The sequence below is a fragment of the Megalobrama amblycephala genome, linkage group LG4 (genome assembly GCF_018812025.1).
Source record: "Megalobrama amblycephala isolate DHTTF-2021 linkage group LG4, ASM1881202v1, whole genome shotgun sequence".
Classification (NCBI taxonomy): domain Eukaryota; kingdom Metazoa; phylum Chordata; class Actinopteri; order Cypriniformes; family Xenocyprididae; genus Megalobrama; species Megalobrama amblycephala.
The window spans coordinates 18773841-18787337 of record NC_063047.1 but is presented as its reverse complement, the minus strand read 5'-3'; the positions used below and the strand labels follow the sequence as shown (position 1 = coordinate 18787337).

General features: G+C 36.9%; 1 protein-coding gene across 1 annotated transcript in view; it reads right to left on the bottom strand.

Annotated features, from left to right (window-relative positions):
- Positions 1–13376, bottom strand: part of tnks1bp1 (tankyrase 1 binding protein 1) — a 39671-nt gene extending 26295 nt beyond the window's left edge. Inside the window, exons 1-3 of the mRNA XM_048188053.1 lie at positions 13221–13376; positions 6321–7261; positions 1617–4224 (exon numbers count right to left, since the gene is read on the bottom strand). Of these exons, the coding sequence (XP_048044010.1) occupies positions 1617–4224; positions 6321–7246 (3534 nt within the window). The 5' untranslated portion in view covers positions 7247–7261; positions 13221–13376. The remainder of the gene's footprint in view (positions 1–1616; positions 4225–6320; positions 7262–13220) is intronic.
- Between the last annotated feature and the right edge of the window lie 121 nt (positions 13377–13497).

Below are 13497 nucleotides of genomic sequence, written 5' to 3'. Positions count from 1 at the left end.
TCTTGACTCGCGAACGGGAACATGGTTTGTGTAACATTAGCAACACATTATTAGCAGCTGTTTGATAAAGTAGTCAAGCAAAAGACTAATCATATTAATTACCGTCATGTGTCCGACGTTGTAAAGCGTGATACCATTGTGCAGCGCTTACCTCGGTAAGTTGACCGAGTGGATCTCTTGAACTTGTGCGAGTGAGTAGAGGCGGGGCTAATTAGCATATTCATAGATCCACGTATATTAAATGAGGCAAGGGTGTAGGGTTACATTCAAGCTATTTTAAGGCATGAAGATTTTTTTTCAACGTTTTTTTAAATATGTCATTTTGGTGATCAAAGATGAGTTTTAAAGGTCCTGTTTTTCGTGGTTTTTTGAAGCTTTGATTGTGTTTATAGTGTGCAATATAACATGTGTTCATGTTTCGCGTGTAAAAAAACACAGTATTTTTCACATAATTTACTTATCTGTATACCGCTGTTTCCACTGTCATAAAAACGGGCTGATGACTTCCTTGTTCTATGAAGTCCCTCCTTCAGAAATACGTAACGAGTTCTGATTGTGCCAGCGGTTCCTGTGTTGTGATTCGACAGCAGCTTAGCGCATCTTGCCCGGAAAGTCACGCCTCTTACCATAACGTGGAGATGCACGCGCTCAGTGTTATTGTAAACATGTCTTTAATTTTACCCTATCAATTTGAGCCGGAATCAGACCCGGTGATTGGACTGCGGGATGAAAATAACAGCGTTTCGACGACATGGCGACAAACACACTCTACAAACGCAACTCTTGTGTATTCCTGTGGGCGGAGGTTAGTCAAAAAAACTGTTTTAGTGACGTCATTAAAGAAGGAAGTAGAGGGATGTAGTCCAAACTGGCCGTTCGATGTAGGCGACTTCTGTTAAATAAAATATCTCGCTTGGCATTGAACTTTGAGCTTTAACATTTTACAGATTTTATTTATACTCTAACAACAACATTACACACTAACTAAAGTTTGAAACATGGGATCACGAAGAACGGGACCTTTAAGGGATAAAAATTATTGACTACAGGGGGACTTTAAATACTCTCCTCCCATAAATTTAGCATCTGAAAGGGAAACTCCTACAAATGCATATGCAATAAGGTCAGCCGCAAAAATAACTCCTGCCGACACCTTTTCAGCAATAAATTTTCATTGCGTTTCTTTAGTAAATCCTGACAGTAGTTTTTAAGTGTTTGCACTGGCGCAAGCTGTTAGTAAATGTTTGTTTACTTTTATATTACATTATTTTCTATTATAAATTTTATTTTTTAAATATTTTCCATTATATACTTTTTATATTTTTAATATATTATGATGTGCCTTACTAGACCATAAATACTCTTATTATTATTCATAAATACAAACATCTTGACAAGTTTTTTTTATTTTATGCATTGGACATTGAACATCTTGAAAATTGGAGTATTTTATAATATTGATCTTGGCACCATTTGATAAAAGCAATAAGTCATGCATTACAGTGATTATGGTTAAGGGAGTTTAGACCTCTTCTGTTTTACCTCTTCACCCTTTTACCTAAGGTAAAATCAATGTAATGTACAATGAATATATAAGGAACCGCTATTGGTCTCACCTCGTCAGAATGTGTTTCAGGCACCAGCAGATCCTCTGGTTTGGTTTCCTCCTCAGATAAAGACGTCTGCTCTCTGCTCTCTGTGTGTTTATAGGAGTTCTGTGGACTGGAAGCTTCAGGTTCAAGCCCGATCAGGTCATCCACATTTACCTGATCTCCATGTGGTTCTTGGGATCCAGGATCATTGGACTTTGATTCTGGCTGTAGACTGTGGTCAGGAGCAGCGAGAGGTTCTCTGGATGGAGACGGTGTTGAGGAACGTCTCGTCCCGGTTCCCCATCTTCGTGGTTTCACTGAAAAGTCGTCGTAAAGCACTTCGGTGAGTTGAGGTGAGACGGCGGAGACGAGAGTCGGAGACGCTGCCGGTTCCTCCGCGTTAAATGATATTAAATCATAACTCGTAGGAACTTCCTCCTGCAGTCTCTCTACTGATTTAGACGCTTCCATCTCCATCTGTTTCTTCAGTCTTTCTTCTTCTTCTCTCTGTCTCTGTTCTTCCATTCTTTTTCTTTCTTCAGTTTCTCTCTCTTTCCTTATTCTCTCCATTTCTCTTTCTTTTCTCAGTCTTTCTTCCTCTTTCTGTCTCTCCATCTCCTGAATTCTTCGTCTCTCTTCTTCCATTTCTCTCTCTTTCTTTAACCGCTCTTCTTTTTCTCGTTCCTGTTTCAATCTTTCCTCCTCCTTCAGTCTCTCTTCTTCTATTTCTTTCTTTATTCTCTCCATTTCTCGCTCTTTTCTCAGTCTTTCTTCCTCTTTCTGTCTCTCCATCTCCTGAATTCTTCGTCTCTCTTCTTCCATTTCTCTCTCTTTCTTTAATCGCTCTTCTTTTTCTCGTTCCTGTCTAAGTTTTTCCTCTTTTTTCTGTCTCTCCATTTCCTGAATTCTTTGTCTTTCTTCTTCCATTTCTTTTTCTTTCCTTATTCTCTCCATTTCTCGCTCTTTTCTCAGTCTTTCTTCCTCTTTCTGTCTCTCCATCTCCTGAATTCTTCGTCTCTCTTCTTCCATTTCTCTCTCTTTCTTTAACCGCTCTTCTTTTTCTTGTTCCTGTTTCAATCTTTCCTCCTCCTTCAGTCTCTCTTCTTCCATTTCTTTTTCTTTCCTTATTCTCTCCATTTCTCTTTCTTTTCTCAGTCTTTCTTCCTCTTTCTGTCTCTCTAACTCCTGAATTCTTCTTCTCTCTTCTTCCATTTCTCTCTCTTTCTTTAACCGCTCTTCTTTTTCTCGTTCCTGTCTCAATCTTTCCTCCTCTTTCAATCTCTCTTCTTCTATTTCTTTCTTTATTCTCTCCATTTCTCTTTCTTTTCTCAGTCTTTCTTCCTCTTTCTGTCTCTCCATCTCCTGAATTCTTCTTTTCTCTTCTTCAATTTCTCTCTCTTTCTTTAACCGCTCTTCTTTTTCTCGTTCCTGTCTCAATCTTTCCTCCTCTTTCAATCTCTCTTCTTCTATTTCTTTCTTTATTCTCTCCATTTCTCTATCTTTTCTCAGTCTTTCTTCCTCTTTCTGTCTCTCCATCTCCTGAATTCTTCTTTTCTCTTCTTCAATTTCTCTCTCTTTCTTTAACCGCTCTTCTTTTTCTCGTTCCTGTCTCAATCTTTCCTCCTCCTTCAGTCTCTCTTCTTCCATTTCTTTTTCTTTCCTTATTCTCTCCATTTCTTGCTCTTTTCTCAGTCTTTCTTCTTCTTTCTGTCTCTCCATCTCCTGAACTCTTCGTCTCTCTTCTTCCATTTCTCTCTCTTTCTTTAATCGCTCTTCTTTTTCTCGTTCCTGTCTCAATCTTTCCTCCTCCTTCAGTCTCTCTTCTTCCATTTCTTTTTCTTTCCTTATTCTCTCCATTTCTTGCTCTTTTCTCAGTCTTTCCTCCTCTTTCTGTCTCTCCATCTCCTGAATTCTTCTCCTCTCTTCTTCCATTTCTTTTTCTTTCCTTATTCTCTCCATTTCTTGTTCTTTTCTCATTCTTTCTTCCTCTTTCTCTCTCCCCAACTCCTGAATTATTCTTCTCTCTTCTTCCATTTCTTTCTCTTTCTTTAGTTTCTCCTGTCTCAGTCGTTCCTCCTCCATCTGTCTCTCTTTTTCTTCTTCAGTCCTCCTTTTCTCCTCTTCGATCTGTCTCTCTCTTTCCAACCTCTCTTGCTCTCGTTGTCTCTCCTTTTCCTTTTCGGCCTGTCTCCTCCTCTCCTCCTCTTTTCTTTCTTCTTCAAGTCTTCTCTTCCATTCTTCCTCTTGCTTTTTTCTTTCTTCCATCTGCCTTTGTTTTTCCTCTTCTTGTTTTCTCTCTTCCTCTTGCTGTTTCTGGATTTCTTTTGCCTTCCTCTCCTCCTCCAAAAGTCTTTCCTTTTCCTGCTGCTGTCGTTCTTTCTCTAACTGCTCATCTTTTCTCTGTTTTTCTTCTTCTTCCTTTCGCTTTTTCTCCGCATCTATGCTTATCCCAACCCTTCGGTAAACAGGAACATCGACATTGTTCTCTTTGTCCTCTTCAACTCCATCATCTTCCTTTTCTTCTGCAATCTCCACACCAGAGTTCTTGATTTCTGTTGTATTTGGTGGTTTCTCTGTTGCTGAATCTGCAGGTCTTTCAGATGATCTCTCATTCATCTTCTCAAATGGTGGACTGCAAATATAAGAGTTTGGAAATATGTTACAGCTTTGAAAGTAAGGTCAGAAACAGATGTAAGTATGCATACTTAACATTACTGCCAACATTTTCATTGCCCCACTACAAAATGCTAAAAAATAATGAGTATTCAACAATATCTGTGTTAGACAGTGTAGAAAACTTCACATGTAAACATAGCAGAAAACCAAACGTTTGAGTTTGCAAAATAGCTACACGATTCCAGATAAACTGCAAATCACTTTTTATGCTTAGAATAGAGATGACAAATGTAAATGTTAGGCTACTAAATGAAATAACATGTAATTTACTAGCAGTTCTGACAAAATGTTCTTTGCTTCAGACTGTTTTAAACACTTAAACAAAAAGTTGGAAGTATGTGAAACAAAATATGGAAATATGCATGGAAAAATGTAAATTGACATTGTGTCAATTATTTATTTAAAAGTTTTAAAGCATTAGCATTTTTGAATGAATATATTGGTATATACAGTGCTTATCAAAAGTATTAGACCACCTGTCATTATAAAGTGAAAACTAGGAATCTGTCAAAAAGTTGTTTAAAACTAAAAAATGTATTGCCATTTATTAGGCAAATAACAAACTGAAACAACTAAATAGTCTTTATTCATACATAACAATAAAAAAATATATTTATTTTATTTTTATTTTGTATGGCCTCCTTTGGCCTTGCATTCTTGCTGGCACTGTTTTAATGTACTACAGTCCACAGTCTATGTGGTTATTGACTTCCAAGTAGTTTCTATTTCTATATAAAGACTTGCTTTTGATGAAACTCTTGTGCAATCTATCTTTGAATCCATTAAAGGTGCCATCGAATTGAAAATTGAATTTACCTCAGCATAGTTGAATAACAAGAGTTCAGTACATGGAAATGACATACAGTGAGTTTCAAACTCCATTGTTTCCTCCTTATATAAATCTCATTTGTTTAAAAGACCTCCGAAGAACAGGCGAATCTCAACATAACAGTCGGGATCATTAATATGTACGCCCCCAATATTTGCATATGCCAGCCCATGATTGAGGCATTACACAAGGGCAGTCAGTATTAACGTCTGGATGTGCACAGCTGAATCATCAGACTAGGTAAGCAAACAAGAACAATAGCAAAAAATGGCAGATGGAGCAATAATAACTGATATGATCCATGATTACATGATATTTTTAGTGATATTTGTAAATTGTCTTTCTAAATGTTTCGTTAGCATGTTGCTAATGTACTGTTAAATGTGGTTAAAGTTACCATCGTTTTTTACTGTATTCACGGAGACAAGAGCCGTTGCTATTTTCATTATTAAACACTTGCAGTCTGTATAATTCATAAACACAACTTCATTCTTTATAAATCTCTCCAACAGTGTGTAATGTTAGCTTTAGCCACGGAGCACTATCAAATTCATTCAGAATCAAACGTAAACATCCAAATAAACACTATACTTACACGATTAGACATGCTGCATGATGAACACTTTGTAAAGATCCATTTTGAGGGTTATATTAGCTGTGTGAACTTTGTTTATGCAATGATAGAGTCGAGAGCTCAGGAGGGGGCAGAGAGCGCGAGCAATTAAAGGGGCCGCAGCCTGAATCGGCGCATTTCTAATTATGCCTCAAAATAGGCAGTTAAAAAAATTAATTAAAAAAAATCTATGGGGTATTTTGAGCTGAAACTTCACAGACACATTCAGGGGACACCTTAGACTTATATTACATCTTGTAAAAAAACGTTCGATGGCACCTTTAAATCCCAACAATAATTATATTTTAGCATTATAAACATGTGACTTACCCATACTGGTGTGGATTAACCATTACAGAAACATGAAAAATTATTTTGGTAATAACCAATATTGTTAGTTTAGGGCAGCAGTGGCACACACCTTATATACTGTATATATCCACATACATACAGTACACTCACTTACAGTGATATAAACTATACAGCAAATCTCAGCTGCCTGATTTTTTTTTATTTCATTGAAAAATGTAACTATATTATTGCCCAGCTCTATGAAGTTGGATAAGCATGTCCAACTTTTTGAAGGAGAAAAGAGAGAATGCAGGCTAACCTTTTAGGAGCACCAGTGGACGTCAAGCTCAGATTCTGGATTCTCTGTTTAATGTCAATAGATATTTCAGCAGGTGTGATGTCTGTTTTGGTGAAGTTGTCCCTGCGCTGAGATGCTGCAGATCGATCGAAGAGGAGGCTGATCCGTCTTTTAATGCTGCCTCCACCAACCTCCTCATCTCCTTCCTCTTCTTTCTCCACCGGAGGCTTTGAAGGCATGGACACTGCTGAAGGAGAATGTGGCGGCCCTTCTTTCTCTGTCTTGCTCTTCACAGTGTTAACCTCCTGCTGGGGCTGAGACGGTGACTCGAACTTGGAGGTCAGCTGCATGGAGAGACGATTTCGAGCTGGCCAGCATCGTGAAGGCACTTTGACGTCTGCCTCAGTGTTGTCGGCTTCTCCTTGTGACTTCTGGTTGAGATTCTTTTGATCTTGAGAACCCAAGGATTTTGCTCTGCTCCTGTGCTGAACTTTCTTTATATCTTCAGCGGTTACGTCAGGCTTTGAGTTTGGACCAGTTATGTCAGGACTCTTAGTAAGTTCTGGTTTAGGCTTAGCCTGTAAGTCAGGTTTTGGGCTGAGTGGGACGGGTTTAGGAGCTGCACTTCGATCAGACCCATTTACAGTGCCATTTGAGTCTGATGTTTCTAGACCACCAGCATCCAACAGAGTATCTGTGGTATTCAAAAAGGTTTCAGAAGAGGCGGCTCGATTGAGCTGTCTGTTGAAGTTGGTTTTTGGGGCCCGGATCGGGCGGACAGTTGCATTCCTCTGCAGGGAAAATGGTTTGGGTATGAGGTGGGGTTTTGGGCCAAACGCTGGCTTCTCTGTGTCTCCTGGGAGTGCCGAGGCTGAATCTGAAGGTTTGTCTGGGTTAATGAGCGATTGGCCCATTTCCCTTGTGGTCGCCTCCACCCATGCAGCCATGGCTACTCACTGCACCTGGATGGGAAAACAAAAGAGAAACACCCCTGTGGGATCTCAGTGGTATAAACATACATCTTTAGGATGTTACTATAAACATGCTTGTAAGAGATTGACATGTTTAAAAATACCATGACAAAAATATATCTGAGTGAATCAGTTGGGTGGACCAATGATTCAACGATCCATTCATAAAGAGAGCCATTAGTAATACATGTGCAGTGTTGGTGCTAACACATTACAAGTAACTTCAGTTATGTAATCAGATTACTTTTTTCAAGTAACTAGTAAAGTAATGCATTACTTTTAAATTTGCAAAAAAATATCTGAGTTCTGATAAGTAATGCACGTTGTTTTCCCATGTATTGACTAACAGCTCTCCTGTCCCCATGTTGGGGGAAATCATGAGTAAGTGCAGAGGCATTGTGTGTGAACACATTTACATTTAGTTCTAGACTAAATGTGAGCATTTACTCATTTTGCTTGCACAAAAACAGAGTCTGTATTCCTCAAAATGAATAAAAAACAGTGAAATGCAAACTCAGAATATTGCACAAACCTGCAATAATTAAATATATTAAATTAAACAAGTATACTTTATGTATTTAAACTTACTTTATTACCAATGTCTTTGCTGCTGACCTTCAATGATCCAATTCAACCATACTAATAAGCAAATATTACTTTAGAAAAACATCACATTTCCTTCAGCCTGAAGTTTATCCATTTCACTTTTGGTGTGAAAGGGCTTTTACTTTGGCCAAAAATAGAACCTTTTTTTGTTGTTATTAAAAAACAAACAAGCAAGCCCAGCCTAGGTGAGAATAAGTAAAGCAAAAGTAACTAACGCAGTTATTTACTTTTTTAGAGAGTAACGTAGTATTGTAATGGATTACATTTAAAAGTAACTTTCTTCAACACTGTACACGATTAATTGTAAATAAACAGAGTTTTCATTTTTGGGAGAATTATCCCCAAAATTATTATCAAATATTCAATTCGAACACACCTATTACTTAATTCCTGAATGAATCAGCCGTTTTAGCTAATCGAATGAATGAATGACTCAATGACTTACCCGTTTAGACATTTACTGCCACCTACTGGCATTTAGAGTACTATTTACCTACTATTTAGAGTATAATTTCATTAAAAAAAAAAAAATTCATATTTTGGGAATAGTTTGGCCAAAAATGAAACTTCTCTCGTGTCAATTCAAACCTGTATGACTTTCTTTCTTTTGCTGAACATAAAAGAAGATATTTTGAAGAATTTGTAACCAAACTGTTTTTGTCTGTAAATATATCGAAATACCAACTTAGATGCAGATTCTGAATAAAATCATGGCCATTGTAGTCATTGTATAAATTCTATGTTGAATCAAATAAAATATGTATTTCTAAAACTACTTTTTTGTAATATCTATTTGTTACTTTTCTCATTTAACACAATAATGACTTTAAATGATCTTTTGGGGGTAATTTCTCAGCTGAATTTGATGTGTGATTAATTTACGATGAATTATCATGTAACTGCACACGTTGAGAATCCAGTGGAAATTGCGTACCATCCATGGTACCATGGTGTATTATTTTTTGGATACCCTAAAGGATTTACTTGAAAATTTTAGGCAAGTGTGTAACAGGATTGTCATGAAAATCTGTAGGTTAAATGCCAGCCATAAGAAAAGTTTGTTAATAATTATTAGATAGGGATGTCTGTTCCCTTTTCAAATTAGGTGGTATTGCATTTATGTTTCCTCCTAAAGCTTCTTTTTCCCAAACATTGTGTTTGATCACTTCAGTGGCTAGCTAAGAAAAAAAAGCCAAGAACTATGAGGAAACGTCTGAACATCAATATAAATGCTGTACAAGTCAGATAAGGAAAGTGTTATGTAATGCCCATGAAGTGGTCGAAGGTTTTTGGCTTGTTTAATCAATGTGCACTCTGGAAAGATTTGTTTGTATGTTCTCTGTCTGCTGTTCTGATTTAGAAAGTAAATAAAGTTACTTAGCAGACAATTTAATGCGTCATGCAGCATTTTTGCTTTCAGTACGCTTATGCTGTAATCTTGTCGCATCGCACCTGGTTTGGACTTTAGATTAGCTGGTTAGTTTTACCAGTTAGTTAGTATTGGTGGATGCAGATACAAAATAATAAGAAAAATATTATAAATAATATTAATTAATAAATTAATTTAATACAAGATATTTTCTCTGAAAAAAAATCTTATTACATCATCCAAATTTGCTTCTCAAGTAAATTAACATTTTGTGCTAAGAATGTTAAACAAGACAAAATGTTGATTAAGAAAATTAGTTTTTACAGCATAAAGGACCATTCACACACTATAACTATAAAGATAACTATATTAGCGTTCACACCAGTCAGTGGATGATATTGTTCTTTTTATTATAAACACGCGCTGCAGATTTGTCGTCTGCTACTTTAAATGCTTGAGCTCTGAAAGCAGGATGGATTCTGATTGGCTGTCAAAAATAGTATTGAAAGTGATTCCAACTATCTTGTTTCTCTGTGCTGTTACCGTCATAGTTGTGGTGTGGACTCTGCTATTCTCTTTTATTTAGAACGATTTTTAGAACTACATCATTATCATTATCAATTTTGTTGTAGTTATTGCTCTTGGTGTGAACAGGCCTTAAAGGGTTAGTTCACCCAAAAATGAAAATTCTGTCATTAATTACTTGTGTCATTTCAAACCTGTAAGACCTTCATTCATCTTTGGAACACAAACTGCCAAAGTCACGCCCCCCAGTGGTGAACAATTGAAATTTTGAAATGTTTCGAAACACTTGTTTACTGAAATCACGTGACTTTGAAACTTCATGAAGCAGTGTTTTGAAATCACCCATCACTAGATATTGTTGAATAAAGTCGTTATTTAGTTTTTTTGGCGCACAAAAAATAGTCTCGTCACTTCGTAACATTAAAGGAACACTCCACTTTTTTTGAAAGTAGGCTCATTTTCCAACTCCCCTAGAGTTAAACAGTTGAGTTTTACCATTTTCGAATCCATTCAGCCAATCTCCGGGAATGGCGGTACCACTTTTAGCATAGCTTAGCATAGTTCATTGAATCTGATTAGACCGTTAGCATCTCGCTCAAAAATGACCAAAGAGTTTCAATATTTTTCCTATTTAAAACTTGACTCTTCTGTAGTTACATCGTGTACTAAGACCGATGGAAAATGAAAAGTTGTGATTTTCTAGGCCGATATGGCTTGGAACTATACTGTCATTCCGGCGTAATAATCGAGGAACTTTGCTGCCGTACCATGAGTGCAGCAGGCGCAATGATATTATGCAGCGCCTATGACCCCCTATTTGCACAAAGAGTGTGCCTTGCAACCATGGAGACATTTGTGAGAGACTCTGCGTAATTTCATTGCGCCTGCTGCACCCATGGTACGGCAACAAATTTCCTTGATTATTACTCCGGAATGAAAGTATAGTTCCTAGCCATATCGGCCTAGAAAATCAGCAACTTTTCATTTTCCGTCGGTCTTAGCACACGATGTAACTACAGAAGAGTCGAGTTTTAAATAGGAAAAATATCAAAACTCTTTAGTCATTTTTGAGCGAGACGCTAACGGTCTAATCAGATTCAATGAACTATGCTAAGCTATGCTAAAAGTGGTACCGCCAGACCCAGAGATCGTCTGAATGGATTCGAAAACGGTAAAACTCAACTGTTTAAGTGTAAAAAGTGGAGTGTTCCTTTAAGGTTGAACCACTGTAGTCACATGAACTGTTTTAAATATGTCTTTAGCCCCTTTCTGGGCACTGAAAGTGTTAACTATCTCACTGAGCCATCGGATTTTATCAAAAATATCTTAATTTGTGTTCCGAAGATGAACGAAGGTCTTACGGGTGTGGAACGACATGAGGGTGAGTAATTAATGACAGAATTTTCATTTTTGCTGAACTAACCCTTTAAAGGGATAGTTCACCTAATCATCATTTACTCACCCTCAAGTTGTTCAAAATCTGTGTAAACAAAGGAAGATATTTTGAAGAAAGTTTAACCAGGCCGCTTTGGGGTGCCATTAACTTCCATAGTAGGAAAAAAAAATTCTATGGATATCAGTAGTGCCCCAGACATGTTCAGTTTTCCACATTCTTCAAAATATCTTCCTTTGTGTTCAGCAGAACAGAGAAATTTATACAGGTTTGAACCAACTTCAGGGTGATTAAATGATGACAGAATTTTAATTTTGGGTACTTTTGAACTATCCCTTTAAATAGAAGAAAAATCATTATATTTGTAGTATGTTTTTCACCAGTGCAACTTCCCAATAAAGCAAAGATGGCAGCATGCAGGTTGTATTTCTGTTGCTGTATGTGCCAGTGGAAATGCTATTCCTGCTAACAGAGATCTGAATGAATGAATGAACACTTCAAAGCAGCCATAAACACATGAAATCAGTGCACTCTGGGAAAGGCCAATCCAGTTGGTTTAGCTCTGTGAGGCCATGTTACTCTGGTTGGGCTAGATTTTTAAGTTTCTCCATCTAACTAGAGTTACTGGAACATGAAGCGACTAGACGTTTCTCTGCAGGCTATTTGTTACACACCCTGTGTGACCCACAATAAATGACCAGCATCACTCCCTCCTGATGTTTGACACTGATATCATCAGTCTGCATGCAGACAAACACCATCCACATGGAGAAATTTCTCACTTACAACAAGCTGCAATAGCCTGAAGTGAACTGGAGCAATCTGAATGTTGACATTTCGAAATCGTTGCCAATATTCTCTTATCATTGTGCAAAACTCACAGTGCAAAACAAGTGGTTTAGAGCCTGGCTTGTTGTAAGTGTTTAGGACAAAATCCCTCCTAAGACTGGAAACCAAGTTAGGCAAAGATGAGTTATCTTCCTGTTCTTTCAGACTCTTATAAAGAAAATCCTTCAGGTCAAAACACTGAAACATTATCCACAGGTGGAAGAAAATGCTCACTTCTCATATTTTGGCTTGGCATAAATCTGTCTTGGTTGAACAAACCGGTCCAACAGCAAGTCAGTACTGTCAGATGAGATGTATAGCCGGACAAAATATGTGATACTCAAAATATATTGTAATGCTAATGGATGACAGATGGAGTCAGCAGCAAAGCCAGGTTATCAGACAATCCCTTATTGGTATCAATTGGAATTATGCAAGATGTTTAGAATAATAGCTGCTAAATTCTTGTGGAAAATCAGAACAAGAATGTCCATCTCTTGCGGAGACACTAAATAAATTAGATTATTAATTATTAGATTAGATTATCCAGTCATTTTGACACTAATAAAATGAAGACCTTGTATACGGTCAAAAAAGTAAGCAGGTTCACAACATGTAGATCTGCAGAGTTTACACTCACCAAGAACATATGCAAATTATTATGCACAGATTTGCATGCTGAGCTTATTACATCCCAATGGACAGTGCATGTCCGGAAAGGAGCAATATAACTTTCTTTTGTTCATCAGTCAGGACAGGTTAAATATTACTTATTTACATGTCATGCTTTCCTGAATTTAAAATATATGCACAGTTCAAAGTAACTTTTTAGTTAATCTTTTCTAATAATCTTTACATATATGAATGTAGCTAAATGAGCTCTTGATTATATAACTTAATACGTTGTAATTATATAAAGTTATTGACTTATTAATGATTTTACATATATTAAAAAATAAAAATAAAAGCTTATATAACAGGGGCACAGTAACCTGCACCTGTTGGTAATAAGTAACTTATAAATAAGTGTCTCTTACAATGAACCATCTGTCTTTGAACCCTGTATAATTTCCAGCGGTGGAAAATACACACTTTTGTTGCAGTTTATACAGAATAATTAACAAAAATAAAGTAACAACATACTATTTGTTTACATTGGAGACAGAATGAATGTTATCATTAGCATACATAAATACGCAAATAAACAAGTTCAAACTATGTACATTTACCTGTATAGTGATAAAATTATTCCATAAGACTGTACATATAGATTCCAAGCTCAAATACACGTCCTTTTGGGTTATAGGTGTGCGCAAACTTTAAAGAAAGGAGGGCGGGTGGCAAATTTACAAATTCTACGGCGACTGCTTATCTCATGAATATTAATTTAACGTTACCTTCCGGGAGTGTCCACTCACGCAACCTGATTAATATTCATAACCAAGACAGCGACTGAGTATGATTCGTTTATTTTAGAACTGCACTGACTTTCAGCCAATCAGCTGA